Source organism: Phyllobates terribilis, unplaced genomic scaffold, assembly GCF_046119375.1.
Source record: "Phyllobates terribilis strain yellow unplaced genomic scaffold, ASM4611937v1 Scaffold_2__4_contigs__length_985480577, whole genome shotgun sequence".
NCBI classification, from domain to species: Eukaryota; Metazoa; Chordata; class Amphibia; order Anura; family Dendrobatidae; genus Phyllobates; species Phyllobates terribilis.
In genome coordinates, this window is record NW_027362762.1 from 709,046,966 (window position 1) to 709,067,915 (window position 20,950).

The 20,950-nt window shown below is 46.9% G+C and overlaps 1 protein-coding gene across 1 annotated transcript in view; it reads right to left on the reverse strand.

Moving 5' to 3' along the window:
• LOC141252947 (polymeric immunoglobulin receptor-like) overlaps nucleotides 1–19,062 on the reverse strand; it is a 186,321-nt gene extending 167,259 nt beyond the window's left edge. The window contains exon 1 of the mRNA XM_073670704.1: nucleotides 18,886–19,062. Coding sequence (XP_073526805.1) covers nucleotides 18,886–18,928 — 43 coding nt within the window. The 5' untranslated portion in view covers nucleotides 18,929–19,062. The remainder of the gene's footprint in view (nucleotides 1–18,885) is intronic.
• Between the last annotated feature and the right edge of the window lie 1,888 nt (nucleotides 19,063–20,950).

Below are 20,950 nucleotides of genomic sequence, written 5' to 3' on the forward strand. Positions count from 1 at the left end.
AATTTTTTTGTCTCATAACTCTCTTTAAAAAAGTCCCAGACTGGGTAACACATAAATCTTTGACGGAGAAATTCACGAGTGTCGGTACTCTGCGGAACAGTTGCCCGCCTTCTCCCTCTGGTCATCCACTGCCTCTTCCTGCCTGTTTGAGTGCTGATGATCCCTCTCCCTCAGCGCTGCTGTACTCGCTCTGAATGCCAGTTTCCCAGGTTGGGTCGGTGACTTCGTCATCCACCACCTCTTCTTCCACCGTTGCATCCTGGTCCTCCTGACTTGGTGACTTAACAACAACCTGACTTATCGGCAACTGTGTCTCATCATCATCTACCTCCTTAGACAAAATTTATCGTTCCCCACCGTCATCTTCTTGTGACCATGGCTGCTCTAAGTTTTGTGCATCACTAAACAGCATCTTCTCCTGTCCCTCTTGGAAGAAGCAGGGTGAGAGATCACAATCAAGAAATTATGATGTAAAGTGCTCCCCAGAGTTTCCTAGTGTGGGATTACTGGTCTCTGGGGACCCGACATGGTAGGAGGAAGGAGGATCATGGTGAGCATTAAGTGATGCAGACTGTTGACTGTTGAGACTGGACCGTCTGGAACACTGGGTGGTGCGGCCAAGCATGATGGAACTATTATCTGCTATCCAACCAACCACCTGTTCACAATGCTCTGGCTTCAGAAATGGTGTCCCGTGCCTCCCTTCAAAGTGGGAGATGAAGCTATATGTCGTGGATGGGTGTGTTTCTTGTGCTCCAGCAACAGGCGTAGTTGTACCTGCCCCACGTCCTCAGTGTCTGTGTGCACCATCTTCAGCACTTCCACTTCCCCGTCCCTTACCGCACACCTTACCCATTTTCTAAATTGCTTGGTCTCTGGAAACCAAATTTATTTTTAATAAAAAAATTTGGTCACCTGCAGGAGGAAAAGCGTTTTTTTTTAAGTTTAATATACCACCGTAATGTAACACAAAGCATGTTACATTGTATGGATGACTAATTGAATCCAGAATGATTTTTTGAACTTTTTTTTTAGGTTAATACCAAAGTAATGTCACACTATGCATGTTTCACTGTGTGCATTACTAATTCAACCCTGAAAGATTTTTTGAACGTTTTTTTTTAGGTTAATACCACCATAGTGTAACACTAAGCATGTTACACTGTATAGATGATTAAATGAATCCAGAAAATATTTTGAATGTATTTTTGGAGTCTTGTATACCACCGTAATGTAACTTAATGTAAGGCACTTAATACTCTATGGATGACAAATTCAATCCAGGAAAATTTTTGAGTTTTATATACCACCAATGTAACAATAAACACGTTAAACTTTATAGATGACTAATTGAGTTCAGAAAAAAATTTGAACCTTTTTTTTTAGTTTTGCATACCACCGTAATGTAACACAAAGTAAGTAATACTCTATGGATGACAAATTCAATCCAGAAAAAAATTTGAACATAAATATTATGAAAGTGTAGTTCATGTACTCCTACACTCATAAAGGCTTTGCACAAAGTGCAAAGCAAGGAAAAAATTATTAGAAGGGACATCGAGTCATCCATAGACTCCTGAAAGGCAACAACTGGTGGGCCTCATTCAAATATTTTGAAAGTGCCTTTGATGTATAGTATAGGAGGGTAATACAGTAATCCTCTTCAGGTGTCCGCTTCTTCTTCTCCTTCCTCCAGAGGCTGGGAGGACTGCCTCCACCTTCTTCCTGGGGCCTGATTCCCAAGTGCCTGGGCTGTAAGTACCTCTTCGGGTAGTGCCGGAGCCCCTGACATGTAGAAATGGGCGACATTCCCATGTGTCACCTGAACCATCGCCTGCTCCCACATAGGAGGTGGGAAACTTCAAGGACAGTGGTATCCCCATCTCAAGCCGCCTCGAGGAGCCTCTCCCAGGCCCATTCCCTTCACAAGAAGGGTTCATCCTACTCCCTTCCTTCTTGGATCACACCCACCGCACTGCATACCAGTGATGTAGCTCCTCCATTTTGAGGAATATGACCCTGGTTCCAGCTGTCAGCTCTTGCAGCCTTCAAGGCAAGTATTCCATCTCTACTACCCTCTGGTTGAACAAGATGTGACAACAGGTCCCAAACTCTTTGATGGACCTCCATCTCCGCTGCCCATCATATATAACGACCCCCCCCCAGGATGCCAATTCTCAGTACCTTGCAGCTTGCAGGCCCACCAGCATGTCTCCAGCCCTGGTCCTGGCTCGCCTCTTTCTCTCTTCTGACCAGCCTAGGCTCCGCAGTCCACTCACCAGTTCCTGGCCCTCCCATCCGCAATCCACAAAAACCCAAGTGATGAAAGCTGCGGCCTGGTTCTGGCCTTGATGGTTCCTGGAAAGCATCCGATTCTGGACCACAGGCTACTGCCACCTCCGCTGCCACGGCAGCTTTGTCAGGCTCCGATATTCCGCCGGTCACTCCCTCGGGAGTCAACATCTTTGTTGCTCACTAAGCACATTACACTGTATGGATTACTAATTCAGTCCCAAAATAATTTTTGAACACTTTTTTTGGAGTGTTATATACCACCAAAATTTAATACAAAGCACGTATTACTCTATGGGTGACAATATGGTAATTTTTTTCATCCAAAAAAGAAAGAATGTGGTCAACTGCCGCAGCTATATATTTAGCAACGGACTGCAAAGCCCTAATTCCTGCTTAGAGACTGTATTCAGCCACTCTCCCTGCTCCTGCAATTCTCTCTCCCTCCCTAGGCTAAATGCAGAATGTATCTGATACAAATAGCAAAGCACAGGTTTAGCCCTTACAAGGAAAGTTAGTATGATGGTTCAGCATCATCAGCACCAGTAGCTACACTAGAGGGCTCTGATTCATTAAACTGTGCAACCACTTTCTCCATTCACAAAGAACTGTTCCTGAACTGTGCAATGGCGTCAGTGTGCTGACCGTGGCGGCACCTGTCCTTTTATAAGCTCTGATGAGGTAATGCGGCCAGCCAATCACAGTAATGCCACTACCAAGATGGGTATAGCACTACAGTGACTGGCAGGCAATTTCTGCATGTTTATTGACTGTGTAACGGGTACCAAACATGCGGGGTGGGGATTCGAACTTCAAATCCGAGCACCAGCCAATGCTTGTGGAGAGACGAACATATCCTTGCATCCAGATACTCGAGTGATATCCGAGCTTCACCGTGCACATTCCCTCATCCCTATTAAAGACCCCTGGTAGTTGAGGGCCCTATTGGAGGTTCTGCATTGAGGACCATGAGCTTCAAGTTACGTCACTAGTGGTAAAATATCCTACAATATGTCATCACTGATGGGGGAAAAAACCCTTTAAAGGAAGAATGTTTATTTGTTGCTGTAGTTAGTGCCTGTTACATCCATAATACATTTTTCTGATTCCAAAAAATGTGTCAGCTACTGCATATGCCAAATAATTTCCATGCATAGATGCCAGATGTCAGTTATATTGGAAATAATGCATAATTTTACCTAAAATAAAAAAAGAGATTTATGTATTTCTGTTGTACATTTATCAAGCTTCATGATTTCTGGAGTCTGACAGGGGATTCATCATGCAATAACTGCAGTTTTCTCACTATAATGATAAATATGTAACTCTAATAAAGAGAGCAGCATAGTGTAGTTGTGGGTGCAAACCAGTGGTAGCGTGGGTGCAAACCACAGAAACTCCAATCCTCGGTCCCTTTAGTAGACAACGCAGCTTAAGCGGAAGTTAGAGCACTCAGATAAGTTAAAAGAAAGTGTATTGTTTATTCACACTTTTATTCTTTATAACTTATTTTCTGACTTATTTGTACTTTAAAACTTAATTCTATTTTCTGATAACAAGACTTATACATTAAACTTTGTAATAGGAAAATCTTTCATATTAGCAAAAAACATGAACCTTAGGCTTTTCAACCAGATAAAAATACCACTTGAATTCCCATTCACCATATTAATGCAACTTCTCTGAATTTGTTATCTCTTTTATATTAATATGCAAATTAGAGTTGACCATCAGTGACACACTTTGTTTCCCCTCACTATCAGATTCTACTTTGTACATATGCATATTATAATAGAAATTTTTAGGATTGTAATCTCACGAATGATATTAATTTTATCACTTATAATTGGAGTTTCTTTGTTACTGCATAGTGTTGAATGTTTTAACATTGTTGAGGATTAGCCTGTTTGACAGAATTCACATCTGCATTCTGGATTCGGTTTCTTTATACTATCATATGAGTAGAAAAGTAGAATTCAAGCTGTGACAGATCCATCATATGATGGACACTAATTGCACCCCAAAAAAACCATTGACTTTTGTTAGAATCTTGAAAAGGCTTTGTGCATAACTTCTCATTGTAACTGACAAAATCCCATGCTAGGAGTAAAAGTTACAATTGCCTCCATTTAAAATACTTTTCATTTTCCATTACACTTAAAGGGATGTTCTCAAGTTGTCTCTTGTACAGCTCAAAGCTACACAATCTCCTTCTAGTCTCTTTACTCCCTGGATTCTAGCAATGCGGGCATTCTTCCTTGAGTGATAGTTTTGTTGATAGCAGAGCAGATTTTTTCCGCATCTCCCTGGCAGGAAAAACACATGCGGATTTTACATACGTTTTTCCTGCCAGGTAGAAGCGTTTGCCAAGCGTTTTTGCATGCATTTCCGCATGCGGGTGTCAAACGCTTTCCAAGCGATTTTAGCATCACTTGGAAAAGTGCTTGACAACTTGGTCTGCAACCGGCATGGATTTATATAGTGTGATGAAGTAATAGTTAAAATAGAATAAAAATAGTAAAAGATAAAGATTATAACTAGAGATGAGCGGTGTTCGACTAGAACTGTTCGCCAATCTCAAATTCGAGCTGTTTTGGGCGGTGTTCGAGTCCTTCGACGAACGCGAACGATTTGCAAAAAATTCAGCTGTTCGAGGTTATATTCGATAACTGTTCGTGCACCAAAAGCGTGTCCTGCATGTCTGGCATTTAGAGCACCAATCATGCAGGGATTGTCTGCCACTCACTGTAATGCCACAGCCATGGTGGTTGTGGCATTACAGTGGATGCCCAAATCGATGGGAACAGTGCTCACAGTGAAACATGAAAAGCCGGCAATTCAGCAGCGGCATACACCGGTACCTGACAATTTAGAACCGAAAGAATAGAGTATCACACATAGATTAGATAGATAGAAACATGTCAGTCACATATATAAGAAGTACAGTGACAGTGTTGATTACTGTACTTGTCATTTAGTGTTAAAGGATTTATTAAAAAAAATATTAGTGTTTTCATGCACCGTGTCTTTAAAAAAGCCGGCCGGCAATTCAGCATCGGTACCCAACAATTTATAACAGAAAGAATAGAGCATCACACATAGATTAGATAGATAGAAACATGTCAGCCACATATATAAGAAGTACAGTGATAGTGTTGATTACTGTACTTGTCATTTAGTGTTAAAATAAAGGATTTATTAAAAAAAAAATTGGCGTGGGGTTCCCCGTAATTTTAGTCTCTAGCGGAGGTTAAGCAGACGGCTGGGGCAGATGTTTGAAGCCTGGGAAGGGGGTAATACCCACGGAGCTTCCCAGGCTACTAATATCAGCCCCCAGCTGAATACCTAGCCTTTACTAGCTATTAAAATGGGGGACCCCCCAAAAAATGACGTGGGGTCCCCCCTATTTTAATAGCTAGCAAAGGCTAGGCAGACAGCTGGGGGCTGATATTAATAGCCCAGGAAGGGTGCCATGAATATTGGCCCCCTCCCAGGCTAGAAACACCAGCCGTCAGCCACCCCAGAAATGTCACATCCATAGGATGCGCCAATTCTGGCACCCCTAATCCCTATCCTGGTATGCATGGCACAGCAATCCCCATCCTGGTATGCATGGCACAGCAATCCCCATCCTGGTATGCATGACACCCCTCATCCCTGTCCTGGTATGCATGACACCCCTCATCCCTATCCTGGAATGCATGGCACCCCTAGTCCCTATCCTGGTATGCATAGCACCCTTCATCCTTATCCTGGTATGCATGGCCCCCTCATCTTTATCTTGTTATGTATGGCCCCCTCATCTTTATCCTGTTATGTATGCCCCCCTCAGCATTACCCTGGTATGTATGGCCCCCTCATCCTTACCCTGGTATGTATGGCCCCCTCATCCTTACCCTGGTATGTATGCCCCCCTCATCCTTATCCTAGTATGCATGGTCCCCCTAATCCCCATCATGCTGCACATAAAAAAAATAAAACTCTCCCAGAACTTTGACAGTGTTCCCCTGCCTCTGCTGGATTGAAGTTGTGTCTCTCTCGCCTGTACTCCTTGGTTGTCCAACGAAGTGTGCCCAGCGTTTTCAGATGGGAATTTTTTTAATAGTTCCGCAACAAGGGCCTTCTGGTACAGCCCCATTTTTGTAGACCTGTCTGCCTCAGGAATAAGAGATATAAATTTCTCCTTGTAGCGTGGGTCTAGAAGTGTCACCAACCAGAATGGCTGTCACCCAAAATTTTGAGAATGCGAGGGTCATGGGAAAGGCAGTGTAACATAAACTCAGCCATGCGTGCCAGACTACTAATAGGCATGGCTTCCGTGTCCTCACCAAGAGGATGACTGACCATGCTCTCCTCCTCCTCTCTGTCCTCTGGCCATCCACGCTGAACACAGTATGACAGCTGTGCAGGTAGTACCGTCTATAGTGCATGAAACTAGCCCCTGTCCTTCCTCCTCCATCTCCTCTTCCTCATTGTCGCCCAATCCACGTTTGGATAAGACGAGGCTTGGCTGTGTGTAATCACCCTGTATGGTTCCTTGCTCCATCTCATCGTGCTCCGCCTGCAATGCATCCTCTTTGATTGTGAGCAGAGAGAATTTCAGAAGACAGAGAAGCGGGATGATGATGCTAATTATGGCGACATCGCCGCTCACCATCTTGGTGGAGTCGTCAAAGTTTTGGAGGATGGTACATATGTCTGACAGGGTGACTGGAATAAAAAAATACTCCAACGGGAGGCCCGTTGGATCTTTTGGATGGAGTCAATGGCCCCTGGGGGCATTAATGAACAGTTGAGCTTCTCGAGTTTTATCTGATTCCAAGAATGTGATATTAGGGGCCGAATAGAACCAGCCTATATGGTATTGGTCTAATGATCACCATATGTATATACCCATTGTGGCTAAATATGTATTTATATGTTTGGGACTTATTTTTCTCCTACTCTAACAGCGTTAAATACTCTGTGGATGATAAACAACATTGTAATATGTGGATAACACTTCAATTATATAATAGTCAGACTCCAACCTTCCTATTTATTATATACTGAATGCCTTTGTCTTCCGGTGTACAGCGTGTATATTTATTTTGCGCTGAATAACTTTTGGACATCTTAGCCCTGGTGCCGACCTGTCCGTCTATGGCACTTTAAATATATGGGGTATGTTGGTGGGAGGTATGCCCGTCTGGTCGGTGTTTGCATTGCTGGCTACCATGATAATTACTGACAAACGTATATGGGGATGGGTTTATACTTTGCCTCCTAACCATGTACCGCCACATTTGGATGACATCATATCCCGATGGACGCTAGTTAGACACCGTTACTTCCGGGTGTGTGCGTTCCAGATGCGCTTCAGATACTCTGATGCAGTCTGGTGACGTCATTTCCGGTGGGCGTCATTAGCATATCGTCATTTCCGGGTGCGTGCGTTCCATGTGCGGTCCACGGACTTACATTTGGCGGTGGACGCCGGGCATGTGTACGATGACAGCAGTACACAGGCGTTTGCGATTATCACTAATTATGGGGCTGAGTTGAGTTTATAAGGGAGGTATATGTGCAAGAATTTTCTACACATGCAGCATTGTCTGGCAATCTGGGGTGAGGGATTGAGGTCTTCCCCAGATCCCCTGATGAACCCTGGTGGAAACTAGGGGGAAACGCGTTGGGACTACTAAGGATAAGTGTCATTTTTTTACTTACTAATGATATCTACTTTCTGACTGCTGGAATTGGGGACCATTAAGGTTTTACTGTTATTGTTTTTTTACTAATGAAAATGTATATTCTGATTGCCATTTTCTGGTCTTTTGAAAAGGAATAGGGACTAATAATGATGAGTGTCTCTCTTTGAAAAGGTATAGGGACTAATAATGATAAGTGTCCTTCTATTATGTACATCTATGACAGACAGAGTCTGGACCTGATACTTTGATATAGATATTATGCTTTTTCAAATACCAATATTTAAATTCCATTTGATGTATGGGGAGACATCTACCTGGGTGGGATTTTGCTCTCTGAGCCGCCTTTTGAGGTATATAGCTGGACTATCAAAGTGTAGCATGTGTCCATATTTGATTGCTCTGGCTGCTATTTGATTTGTTTTGGCTATGGAGAAACAAGCACTGTGCTCCTCTACCCTAGAGCATTTATGTTTACCCGACCAAATGAATTTGGCCATCTATAATCATTGACCTATTATCGGCTTCTGTATTTATACGTTCACTTTTTCTACCCTTTCTCACTATTGTGGTTTTGTTTAATTTAAGACAAGGGTCCTTGTAGGGACATTAGGGATACCGACGTTGAGCGGGGGCGCCACGAAGTACAAATTAGGGTGCCAACCTCCGCTGTCAGGTAGGGACAGGATTTAGGGACATAACAGGGACAGCTTGAATCTGTATTCCCTCCCGGTCGGTGTATTACCTGATTCTATATGTCCTATCATTTAGAGTATTATTGTTGTTTGTCTATGGACTTTTAGGTCCTTTTTAGAGATTATTAATAAAAGTTATTTTTTAGGGGGGCTATGTGTCTGCTGGTTGTCTCTACATATGTCTGACATCCATGTCCACTCCTGAGGTTTTATGTGTGGAGTCTGAACTGAATAGCGATGGCCTTGTTGATGCTGGTACTCAACAACTGCCCTCTTCTGCTCACAAATCCTTCCCAACATCTGCAGTGTAGAGTTCCAACGCGTGGGGACATCACACACCAGTCTGTGAGCTGGAAGCTGCAAACGCTGCTGAAACACTGCAAGGGCGGCGGAAGCTGTAGCTGACTTTCGAAAATGGGCACACAGGTGGCGTACTTTAACAAGCAGATCCGGCAGCTCCGGGTAGGATTTGAGAAATCGCTGAACCACGAGGTTAAGCACATGAGCCAGGCTTGGTACGTGTGTGAGCTCGCCTCGCCTCAGAGCCGCCACCAGGTTCTGGCCATTGTCACACACGACCATGCCTGACTGTAGGTTCAGCGGTGTGAGCCACAGATCTGCCTGCTTTTTCAGAGCTGTCTACAACTCTTCAGCATCCTGTGTTTTTTCACCTAAGCATATTAGCTTCAGCACAGCCTGTTGCCGCTTGGCCGAGGCAGTGCTGCAGTGCTTCCAGCTTGTGACTGATGTGGTCATTTCGGAGATGGAGGCTGAAGAGGAGGAGGAGGCTGAGGAGGATGAGGTACAGGAGCTGTAGACCGTGGGCCCGTGAGCCCAGGGGACCCGTGAGCCGAGAGGGCCCCATAGAAGTTCAGGGGCGGACATACCGCTGCCGGTGCAGCTGTGTCGGGTCCCCACCATGGAGCTGCACCAAGGGGCCCGCAAGGTGCAGCTGCTCCCTGCACACGGCGCGCAGGGAGCGATCCCTGCAGCTCCGCTGCTGTCAGGAGAAGAATAGCAGCGGAGTTGCAGAGATCGTCCTCTGCTTCCTCCCTGACCCAGGCGCGCGCAGCTTCATGACGTCATCATCCAGCGCGCGCCTGGGTCAGGAAGAAAGCTGCCGGCAACCAGGAGAATGCTGCAGGGGAGGGAGCTGAGCTGCTGAGGTAAGTTGTTTTTTTTTTTTTTTTTACTGAAACGCTGGGGAGGAGAGGTGCTGGGACAGAGCAATATGGAGGCGCTGGGACAGAGCAATATGGTGGTGCTGGGACAGAGCAATGACGGGGGCACTGGGACAGAGCAATGACGGGGGCGCTGGGACAGAGCAATGATGGGGGCGCTGGGACAGAGCAATGACGGGGGCGCTGGGACAGAGCAATGACGGGGGCGCTGGGACAGAGCAATGACGGGAGTGCTGGGACAGAGCAATGATGGGGGCACTGGGACAGAGCAGTGATGAGGGTGCTGGGACAGAGCAATGACGGGGGTGCTGGGACAGAGCAATGACGGAGGCGCTGGGAGAGAGCAATATGGTGGCGCTGGGACAGAGCAATATGGAGGCGCTGGGACAGAGCAATATGGAGGCGCTGGGACAGAGCAATATGGAGGCGCTGGGACAGAGCAATATGGAGGCGCTGGGACAGAGCAATATGGAGGCGCTGGGACAGAGCAATATGGTGGCGCTGGGACAGAGCAATATGGAGGCGCTGGGACAGAGCAATATGGAGGCGCTGGGACAGAGCAATATGGAGGCGCTGGGACAGAGCAATATGGAGGCGCTGGGACAGAGCAATGACGGGGCGCTGGGACAGAGCAATGACGGGGGCGCTGGGACAGAGCAATGACGGGGCCCTGGGACAGAGCAATGATGAGGGTGCTGGGACAGAGCAATGATGGGGGTGCTGGGACAGAGCAATGACAGAGGCGCTGGGACAGAGCAATGACGGAGGCGCTGGGACAGAGCAATGATGGGGGCGCTGGGACAGAGCAATGACGGGGTGCTGGGACAGAGCAATGACGGGGGTGCTGGGACAGAGCAATGACGGGGGTGCTGGGAGAGAGCAATGATGGGGGTGCTGAGAGAGAGCAATGATGGGGGTGCTGGGAGAGAGCAATGATGGGGGTGCTGGGAGAGAGCAATGATGTGGGTCTCTTTGCTTGTACTGTAAAGCCTTGCATATTTTCTGTGTGCACATAGCCTTACAGTTAATTGGGGAGAGTCACAGAGACTGAATAATTTATATTATTGGCTGGTGGAGATTATAGTTAATGGGGGGCACAGTGCTGCTTATGACGCGCCCCCTGGGCCAGTGTTGTTTGGGGGATACCCGGATCCGGATCAGATGGGGGTTGTAGTCTCCGAGTGGCGGTGACCCGGTCCGTGCCCAGGGTGTCAAGCTCAGTGTGTGGCAGTCCTACAGATGTTGCTGGATGTTCTTTAGTGTCGACTACGCCACCCGTTGATTTGCGGTCAATACGGCCGCCGCTGCAGCAGGGTCCGCTGAGGCTGGTGGTGTGTGTGCAGCTTCTGGTAGTATAACCCCCAACGGGAGGGGTATAGCCTCAGGGGGTCAGTTGTAGAGGGTGGTGGTTGTGGTGGTGCAGTGAGGGTGGTAATAAGACTCAGAGTCGGGCTGTGCAGTTCAGGGTTTTTACTTACTGCTGTTGTGCTGGTCACTCCGGCCTTGAGTGACCGCCCGAGCCGTGCTGCGTCCACCAGGTCCTGGACTCGGCCAACCCCCAGGTAATTCTGGAGCGTGATCCTGAGCTCCCTCTCTGACGTTCCTTTTCTCTGGCCTTCCCCACCAGGGATCCACTTATGTCCGGCTCCCTCGGGCCTCTTGTTGGTAAAACCCCTGTCTCTGGGTTCCCTGACCCTATACTTGGTGTGCCTTCGCAGTGGATTTAGTGGGGGGGTCGTGGCAGATCCTGCCCACAACCTCCGGTCTCTGGCTGAGGATTAGTGCCCTCCACCAGCTTGGGATCCGGTACCCTTGTGCCAACCCTTCACCCTTCTGGTTGTATTTGGGCTCTTGGGGTTCCCTCTTCTTCCCCTCTGGGTCCTTTTCTTCTCCTCTCTCTCTTCTTTCAGGACTGCTTGACCCTCTACAACAGACTGACTGGTAACTGTCTGCCTGTCTGACCCTGATCTAAGATGGTTCCCACCTTATATACTCCCTCTATGTGTGAGCTCAGGTGACCAGCACCCAATGAGCTCCTAGCATTACCCAGACTGCTCCCCCTATCTGCGCCTACACTACTGGGATGTTCCAACCCCCTCCCACTCCAGCCAGGGACAGACACTATCGTACCTGCACATATATTGGTGGGAGTACCGTCGATCTGTCCCCCGGAAATGGGATGTATGTAGTGCATGCAGCCTACTGAGCTCAGTTCCACACTCCATCCTTACCCGGGAGTGGAATATCACACCTCTGGCTTGAGGTGCAATACCCCTGTAGCAGCCGAATCCTCAGGGTGCTACATTCCCCCCTGGTAAATCACAGCACGTCCTCGGGCTGTAAGAGAATAAAGACATCAAACATACAAATTTTTTCATAAAACATAAACATATAAAACATCATATATTATTAACACTCTTGCTCCTCCGGCCACGGTGCGACTTGTGACCGGGTAAAATGCGACAGTCTCTTGTAGAAAAACGGTTTCCTTATAAAACCAGTAGGGGGCGCCTTAGAAAGCGCAACTATATACAGGGGGAAAGTGGCCGCTATCAGTCCTCGGCCAGGTATAAGGAAGGAATGACCGCTCTCAGTCCTCGGTCAGTGGGATTAAGGGACACACGGGTTAACAGTTCAATTTGCTGGTCCCAACGGGGACTATATTTTAACTAGCAGCAGTAACAGTTCACTGTACCCCGACGGGTAACTATATACAGTCTCTTTACCGTACTTTAACGACGGCGTCCTCCTGCTCCTTCTTTGTCTTCAGACCCGTCCGGGTCCTCTTGCTCCTCCTCACACCGCAGCTCCTCCTCCGTCAGGCGATGCACATGGAGGGCGTAGGGTCCTTTGGCACACTTGTGCCGGGTGAACGTGACCTCGTCCCCTACGTACAGGTCACGACCTCTGTGTCCCTCCGGCAGATGGCTTTCTACGTCTCTGCGGGTTACAAAGACGTCGCCGGGGGTATGATGGTCTCTTATGAAGCCCCACCCATGCTGCAGGTTGAATTTAATCACAGTCCCGGTGGTACGGGGACCATGAGCTGCACGGGGGTTCCTCCTGGTCCGGCTCTTCTGCTCTGCGCTCTGTTCCTGCAGCCGCTGCTCACGGATCCGCCTCTCTTTCCGCTCTTGCTCGAAGGCTGCCAACTGCTGGCGGCAGCACTCCACTCGCTCTGCTGCGGCTGCCCGCGTTTCTTGAGTGAACCCCATGAGGTCTCCTCCGGTGGGGTCCCACTCGAATTGTGCTTCTTCTAGCGGGAGCGGGGTTCTCCTGACGGGCTTCGGAGCCGGAATCAGGGGCTCGCACAGGGGCCTTGCTCTTTGGAGTTCCAGTTGGTAGTACTCCTGGGGCCACACAAAGGGCTGCCCATCCGGGCACGTGTGCTGGGCAAATAGATCTTCGCCCAGGTGCGGCACTCGAGATGTTGAGGGCGCGTTGATGGTAGCGGCGCCCGGGTTGACCAGGCCTTGCGACCAGGCTTGGGGCACCCTAAAGGTAAAGGGCACCGTAAGGACGGCGGCGCCCGGGGGTACTCGGCCCTGCGACCAGGCCGGTGGCTCCGCGGAGGTAGGGGGCGCTGTTGGAATTGCGGCGCCCGGAGGTACTAGACCTTGCGACCAGGCCGATGGTATTTCCTGTTTCGTCGCGCTCAGGGTCGAGGCGTGTGACGTCACAGGGGTCGCGGCCGCGGCTTCTACTTGAGGCCTAGTCTGGCACGGTGACGATGCAGCGACGGGCACGGCAGGGGGAATTTCGGGCTCTGCGACGGGGAGCTGGGGCAGGCTCACGGTTTCTCGGCTCGGGGTAGTGACGTCCCCTTTACCTGCCTCCAGTTGTCCAGCTCCCTTCTCGGCGCCGTCTCCGGCCTTCACTCCTCCTGCACCATCCTCAGAGGCGGTCTGTCTCCTCGTCTCGGGTGGCGTGCTCCGCTGACGGGTTCCGGTCTGCTGGGCCATCTCACGGCTCCACTCCGTCAGCGTGTCTTGCTGCACCTGGGCCATCCTCCGTGCGAGGCCCTCCAGCGCGGTCTGTGCACACTCCCGGTCTCGGGGGAGCTGTGCCAGGATCTCCACTAAGCCTAGTGGGGTTGTTGCTTGCAACAGGCTCCTGACCACTGGGTCGGTGCTGCCTGCCTCTCCTTCCATCTCCGGGTACGACTTCTCCGGAGTCCTCTCCAGACTTCTTGTCTCCGGGTGCGCTCTCTCCAGACTCCTCCAGGCTGCACCCATCTTCTCTCTTTTGTTCCGTCTCCGCCCACATTGAAGGTGGTCCCGGGGCAACTTTGTGATTGTCAGTTCCAGGGGCAGTTCTCTCACGCTGATGGACATCTCCAGCATCACAGTCTCTGTTGGTGGGGGCGGTTTCCGCTTTTGGCGCCATTCCTTGACCTGGCCCACGATGGGAGGTGACCTCTTGCCACCCTCTGGCACGCCCATAATGGCGTCCGCTCTTCCAAGGCGGGAAATCTTCTGGAAATGGCGGGAATCGTTTCCCAGTGGCGGGAAACTCCGTGGATGGCGGGAAAAAGCTGCAGATGGCGGGCAACCGGCGGGAAACGATCCGTGATGGCGTCCCATGGCGGGGACCCTCTGGAACCGGCGGGAGACTTCTTCTTAAGGTAAATTTGAACTTCTCTTCAGGCACGCAGTACCCGGTGGTTGTGGGCACGAAATCCTGCCGACTACGCCAAAGTTGACGTGCCCCCTGGGCCAGTGTTGTTTGGGGGATACCCGGATCCGGATCAGATGGGGGTTGTAGTCTCCGAGTGGCGGTGACCCGGTCCGTGCCCAGGGTGTCAAGCTCAGTGTGTGGCAGTCCTACAGATGTTGCTGGATGTTCTTTAGTGTCGACTACGCCACCCGTTGATTTGCGGTCAATACGGCCGCCGCTGCAGCAGGGTCCGCTGAGGCTGGTGGTGTGTGTGCAGCTTCTGGTAGTATAACCCCCAACGGGAGGGGTATAGCCTCAGGGGGTCAGTTGTAGAGGGTGGTGGTTGTGGTGGTGCAGTGAGGGTGGTAATAAGACTCAGAGTCGGGCTGTGCAGTTCAGGGTTTTTACTTACTGCTGTTGTGCTGGTCACTCCGGCCTTGAGTGACCGCCCGAGCCGTGCTGCGTCCACCAGGTCCTGGACTCGGCCAACCCCCAGGTAATTCTGGAGCGTGATCCTGAGCTCCCTCTCTGACGTTCCTTTTCTCTGGCCTTCCCCACCAGGGATCCACTTATGTCCGGCTCCCTCGGGCCTCTTGTTGGTAAAACCCCTGTCTCTGGGTTCCCTGACCCTATACTTGGTGTGCCTTCGCAGTGGATTTAGTGGGGGGTCGTGGCAGATCCTGCCCACAACCTCCGGTCTCTGGCTGAGGATTAGTGCCCTCCACCAGCTTGGGATCCGGTACCCTTGTGCCAACCCTTCACCCTTCTGGTTGTATTTGGGCTCTTGGGGTTCCCTCTTCTTCCCCTCTGGGTCCTTTTCTTCTCCTCTCTCTCTTCTTTCAGGACTGCTTGACCCTCTACAACAGACTGACTGGTAACTGTCTGCCTGTCTGACCCTGATCTAAGATGGTTCCCACCTTATATACTCCCTCTATGTGTGAGCTCAGGTGACCAGCACCCAATGAGCTCCTAGCATTACCCAGACTGCTCCCCCTATCTGCCCCTACACTACTGGGATGTTCCAACCCCCTCCCACTCCAGCCAGGGACAGACACTATCGTACCTGCACATATATTGGTGGGAGTACCGTCGATCTGTCCCCCGGAAATGGGATGTATGTAGTGCATGCAGCCTACTGAGCTCAGTTCCACACTCCATCCTTACCCGGGAGTGGAATATCACACCTCTGGCTTGAGGTGCAATACCCCTGTAGCAGCCGAATCCTCAGGGTGCTACACTTATCACTTTATATTTTGATTACTAAGTGGCTAATAGTATATTAATGGGGGGGTACATATCTGTATTCAGGGGCGCAGTGTGGGGGAGACATGTATATATACAATATATGTGACCTTGTTATTTTCTAGGCTGGAGATCATCGTGACAAGACGAGTCGTGACTGGGAGATGTCGACATGAAGGTCTGACCAGATGGAGAAGAAGCAGCAGAAACAGACTCTGATCAGATGAGACATCAGCAGTAAGTGCCTGGATGTAAATATTTCTTCTTTATCTGCACTGTGTGACTTGGAGTGATAATGTTATCTGTAAAATCCCTTAGGCTGCATTCTCACATTTGTGTGAAATGTCCGTGTGCTGCCAGATTTTTTTATCGGATGGTCCACGGACTCGTACAGTTTTATAGATCCATTCACACATCCATGAAAATCACGGATCTGAGAATGAGATCTGTGAGGGTCAGAGAATGTCCTGTTCTGATCCGATATTGAGGATTAGAATAGGACATGCTCAATGCGTCGGTAAAACAGGGCAGCGCACCGACACTGAACACAGATACAGGAATGTAGCCTTATTATGTATAGCACAGTCCCTTAGTTATATAGTTTCCTCTTTTATTATGTTTAACACCCTCCCTTATTATGTACCATCATCTCTAGCTCTAGGGGCTCACAGTTTGGGGATCATACTGTGTTAGGGTCAGCATACTTTTCCCTGGGAGTTGAGGTGGGGTACAGTAGAGTCATTATGCTGCGCATGTGGAGGAATTCACCATGGGGGTATCATACTGTGTTTAGGGGGCCCTTTTATTGGCATCACACTTTATGGGGCAATGAAAGAGATCTAGGACTCGAGCAGGAGGAAAATTACTATGTAAAGGATGGAAAGTTGTGAGATCTGATCTTTGGTGACCCTGACAATTATTTTAATTTTTTTTTTGGGGGGGGGGCCCAATCAGAGCTTCTGCTATGGGGCCCCATAATTCTTATGTACGCCCCTGGGTTAACAGACTGTATTTAAGCCCGGATCATTATTACAGCAGGACACATTTTTAAGCTATGGTCACACAACAGTATTTTCAGCCCAAACTCTGTCTGGAAAGAACTGACATTACACGGATAGCACTAAGACCGATGTTATTCAGAAAAATTGCAGCAAGAACTTGTTTCTTTCTTTTTTCGGATGAGACTTGCGTAATCAATTCTATGGATGCGCAAAAAAAAAAAAACTATATAGCATATACAATACATACATAACAATGCAGATGAAAAAGTGTCCATTTTTTTCTGGATAAAATGTTCAAACAGCAGTATTTTTGTCAGCATTTCACAAAAGCATTTGTAAGCCAAAATCAGGGGTGGGACAAAAATGCAGAATTGGTCCATATATGTCTATTATACTTTTTCTATGACGGTCCCACTCCTGACTTTGGCTTTCAAATACTGATGTAAAGTAATGACCTAATACTGATGTGTGAACATGGTCATATGCTAAGATTCACGGATTGAAGTGAAAGTCGGTTATCACAGGGAAAGGTAAAGGCACATTCACATGTTCAGTATTTGGTCAGTTTTTTACATCAGTATTTATAAGCCAAACCAGGAGTGGGTGGAAAATGCAGAAGTGGTGACGTGTTTCTATTATACTTTTCCTCTGGTTGTTCCACTCCAGATTTTGGCTTACAAATACTGATGTAAAATACTGACCAAATACTCAACGTGTGAACGTGGCCAAAAAGTAAGAGTTGGGAGTCAGAGACAAATGCAGCTGTCACTTTGAGGGCTCGTTCACACCACTGTATTTTCGGTCTGAGTGCTGTCCATGAAAAAAAATGGACAGCACTCAGACCAATGTTATTCAGTGCAGATGAGCGATGTATTTTCACTGACCGAATCTGTATGTTCGAATCTACGTAAATAAGATGAGATTCGCCTTTTTAAATCTATGGGTGTGTAACAAAATAAATAAATAATTGGATGCCATACAGAGCCACAGCATAATATCTGATTTTTACTGACGCAATGTAACTCTATAACATAGGAAGCTGTAAATGATCCTGTAAATGATTAATAGCTGCTCTTGTAAAAAACGGATTACACACGGATGACAAGTGATAAAAGAAAATTGACCCACTTTTTTGGATGAAATTCTGACCATTTTTTTTATATGATTGTGTAAACCTACCCTAACCCATGAAATCTCGGGTGGCTACTGACAGGATTCCAGTCTCATGTTAAACCTGAAAATTCAGGGTGAGATATGTTTATTAGTAGCTAAGATGTATCTCATACATTCTTGGCTACTTAGGTGTCACTGTGCAACGACATATAATATATGTCCTTGGCAGGGAAATACTAAATATCTATAGAGGAAGAACTAAATACATTTAAGTGAATATATTTCTGTAAATTGAATAAAACATACTATTTTTAAAAACGTTAAAGGTATGGATTGAAAAAGAAGAAATGGACAATTTGCATCCAGGTGCACATAATGTGATGATTATAGAATTGAGCAAAAAGACTCTGAACCCTGTTCTAGCAGCCATGTTGGTAGTCTATGGCCACCGGACCAGAGCCCTGCGAACCTCTTCCTAATCGCATTCACGTCGCCTCTTCAGATTTGTAGGCCTGGCACGACATCATTACTGTGGTATGATACACGCATGAGATTGCATTCAGCCTATTAATTATAAGAAATGTCGGGCATACTGGTAAGTAGGAAGAGGTTCGCACGGCTCTAGTTCACTGACCATGGATTAGCAAAATGGCCTCTGGACCAAGATCCTGCAAATCTTTTTCCTCAATTCTGAATATTTAACTTAGTAAAATTATATAATATTACTATGCTACTGTCAGTAATCAATGTAAAAAATACATGCTAAACAAAGTCTGAGACTTCAGCTATAAAAATATTGATTTTTCTCTATTTTTTTAACTAGGTTCCATCATCTTGTGTGCTTATTCTTGTGTGATTTTTGCTAAATTTTTTTCTCAATTTTTCCCCACTGTCTAATACACAAATAAGGCATATATCAGTAGAATATTAGGCATAGTTTACATCTATTGGAAATATAACCTTTGACTTTAATCTGAAAAAAATAAGAAATGTTACCATATGTCTATATCCTTACCTGGCTGAACAAAGAGCATTAAAAGTAACCACCAGAAACTCATGTTTTCGTCTTCTTCAGGGGTTTCACGGTAACAATATCAGCGCTTACAATATTAACAGAGAATAAAAATTAAGAAACTGACAATAGCCATACACACTTGGTGAAACCACTTTTCCTGTTACATGCACACATCAGACGGCCGTATTAATTGTTTATACTGCCCTAGTTTCTGAGTTTGGGTACGCCCCCATTTAGTCAATGAAGAATTGTGCTTGAAAAGAAAGAAAAGGTGTTTTTCACAAATGGCAATTCTGTTACTGACTTTACTATTTTTTAGCCTTCACATTACAATATTTTTATATAACTATCCTCCCATTTTCATCTTAGAAAGGGAGATTTAAATAGCACCAGTTTAAACCCAGCTTTCTTTTTAAGGGTAAGCATTATCAGAATTTTTTGATTAAAAATGATATTTAGATATCTGGCACAGATTAATAAATGTTTTGAATAATATGAAATATGAATATTACAACATTTTGAAAAGAGTTGGGCTGATTGAATGTTCACACCATGCTTGTACCCTTCGGAAAATATTTACTCTGTTTTCTTTTTCTTCATCATTAGTGTTTAGAAGTTTCGTTAAGGTACCGTCACACTTAGCGACTCTACAGCGATCCCGACAACAATACGACCTGGCAGGGATCGCTGCTGCGTCGCTGTGTGGTCGCTGGTGAGATGTCAAACAGTCAGATCTTCCGAACGACGCAGCAACGATACGGCGACCCGTAGCGACCTGTATAACGATGCAACGCAAATGCACGCCTATGTGTCTCAGTTCTGAGTCGCCAACGAGGTCGTTGGTAAGGTTTCAAACACACCGATGCATGCTACCCAGCGGGACCTCAACGATCAAAAAATGGTTCAGGCCATTTAGACACAACCAGCGATCTCACAGCAAGTGCCTGGTCGCTGCTACGTGTCAAACGTAGCGAGATCTCTGCTGAGGTCGCTGTTGCGTCACAGAACTTGTGACTCAGCAGCGATCTCACTAGTGATCTCGCTTAGTGTGACGGGGGCTTTACTCTTGAGAATATAATCATGAAGTTATCTTCCTACTGAAGACAAACAGTAGTGCTGCCATAACAATGCAGGTAAAACAACCAACCGCAATACTGCCGTCCCCCTGCCCTAGACACCTCACCCTGGGTTGCATTGCAGCAAATACAGCCCTTTGCAAGTAGCTAATGACTCACCAGTGAACCCTATGGATAAACTGAGTAGGGTCTCAAACTGGTCTAATTCTTCAAATTCAGCTCTGTTACATACTGCTCATTTTAGCCTAGACTTTTTTAGAGGGGGTATATAAATAGAATAATATAGGGCAGGGGCCGGGAACCTTCAGACCACAAGCCATAAATGTCATTTCCTTCGGCCCCAGGGCAGTTTCTCAGGGACTGCAGTGCTTGGAGTGGTGGCCCTGTTTTGCCAGCCACCAGCCATTTAATTCTTCCTTACACTTTAAGCATGCAGCATACATTACTGAACACTGCTTCGTATGCAATGAAGGATTACGTCCTTATGTGATGTATATACAGTACATCACTGCTATCAGTTCTTTAGAAAACTTACCACAAAAAATTAACTATGCTTCAAACTGACGCAAACCTGGAAAAGCAGTTACAAGTAGCAACATCATCAATAATTCCTAACATCACATGTCTCATCAAAAAGAAGCAGATTTAGCCATCATATAGAGGTGAGTTAATTAATTGTTTTACCAAATGTAGCAGGATAATTTTCAAGTTGACAGTTTTGTACAACTGATGTTATAAATATCCAAATGGCCCCAGGCAGAAAATAGGTTCCTCACCCTTGCAATAAAGTTTAATCCATGCATGATGGAAAACATACAGATATAGGAACATGTTATTAAAAAAAAAAAAAAATTCTCCTACAAGAGCATTTAAAATGTTGGCAAGTATAAATACCCTAAATGTTTGGCTAATATTTGCTAAATACACAGGTTGACAGAACCACCATCAGAACATGAATAAAACACCAAATCACCATTAGTACATGAATG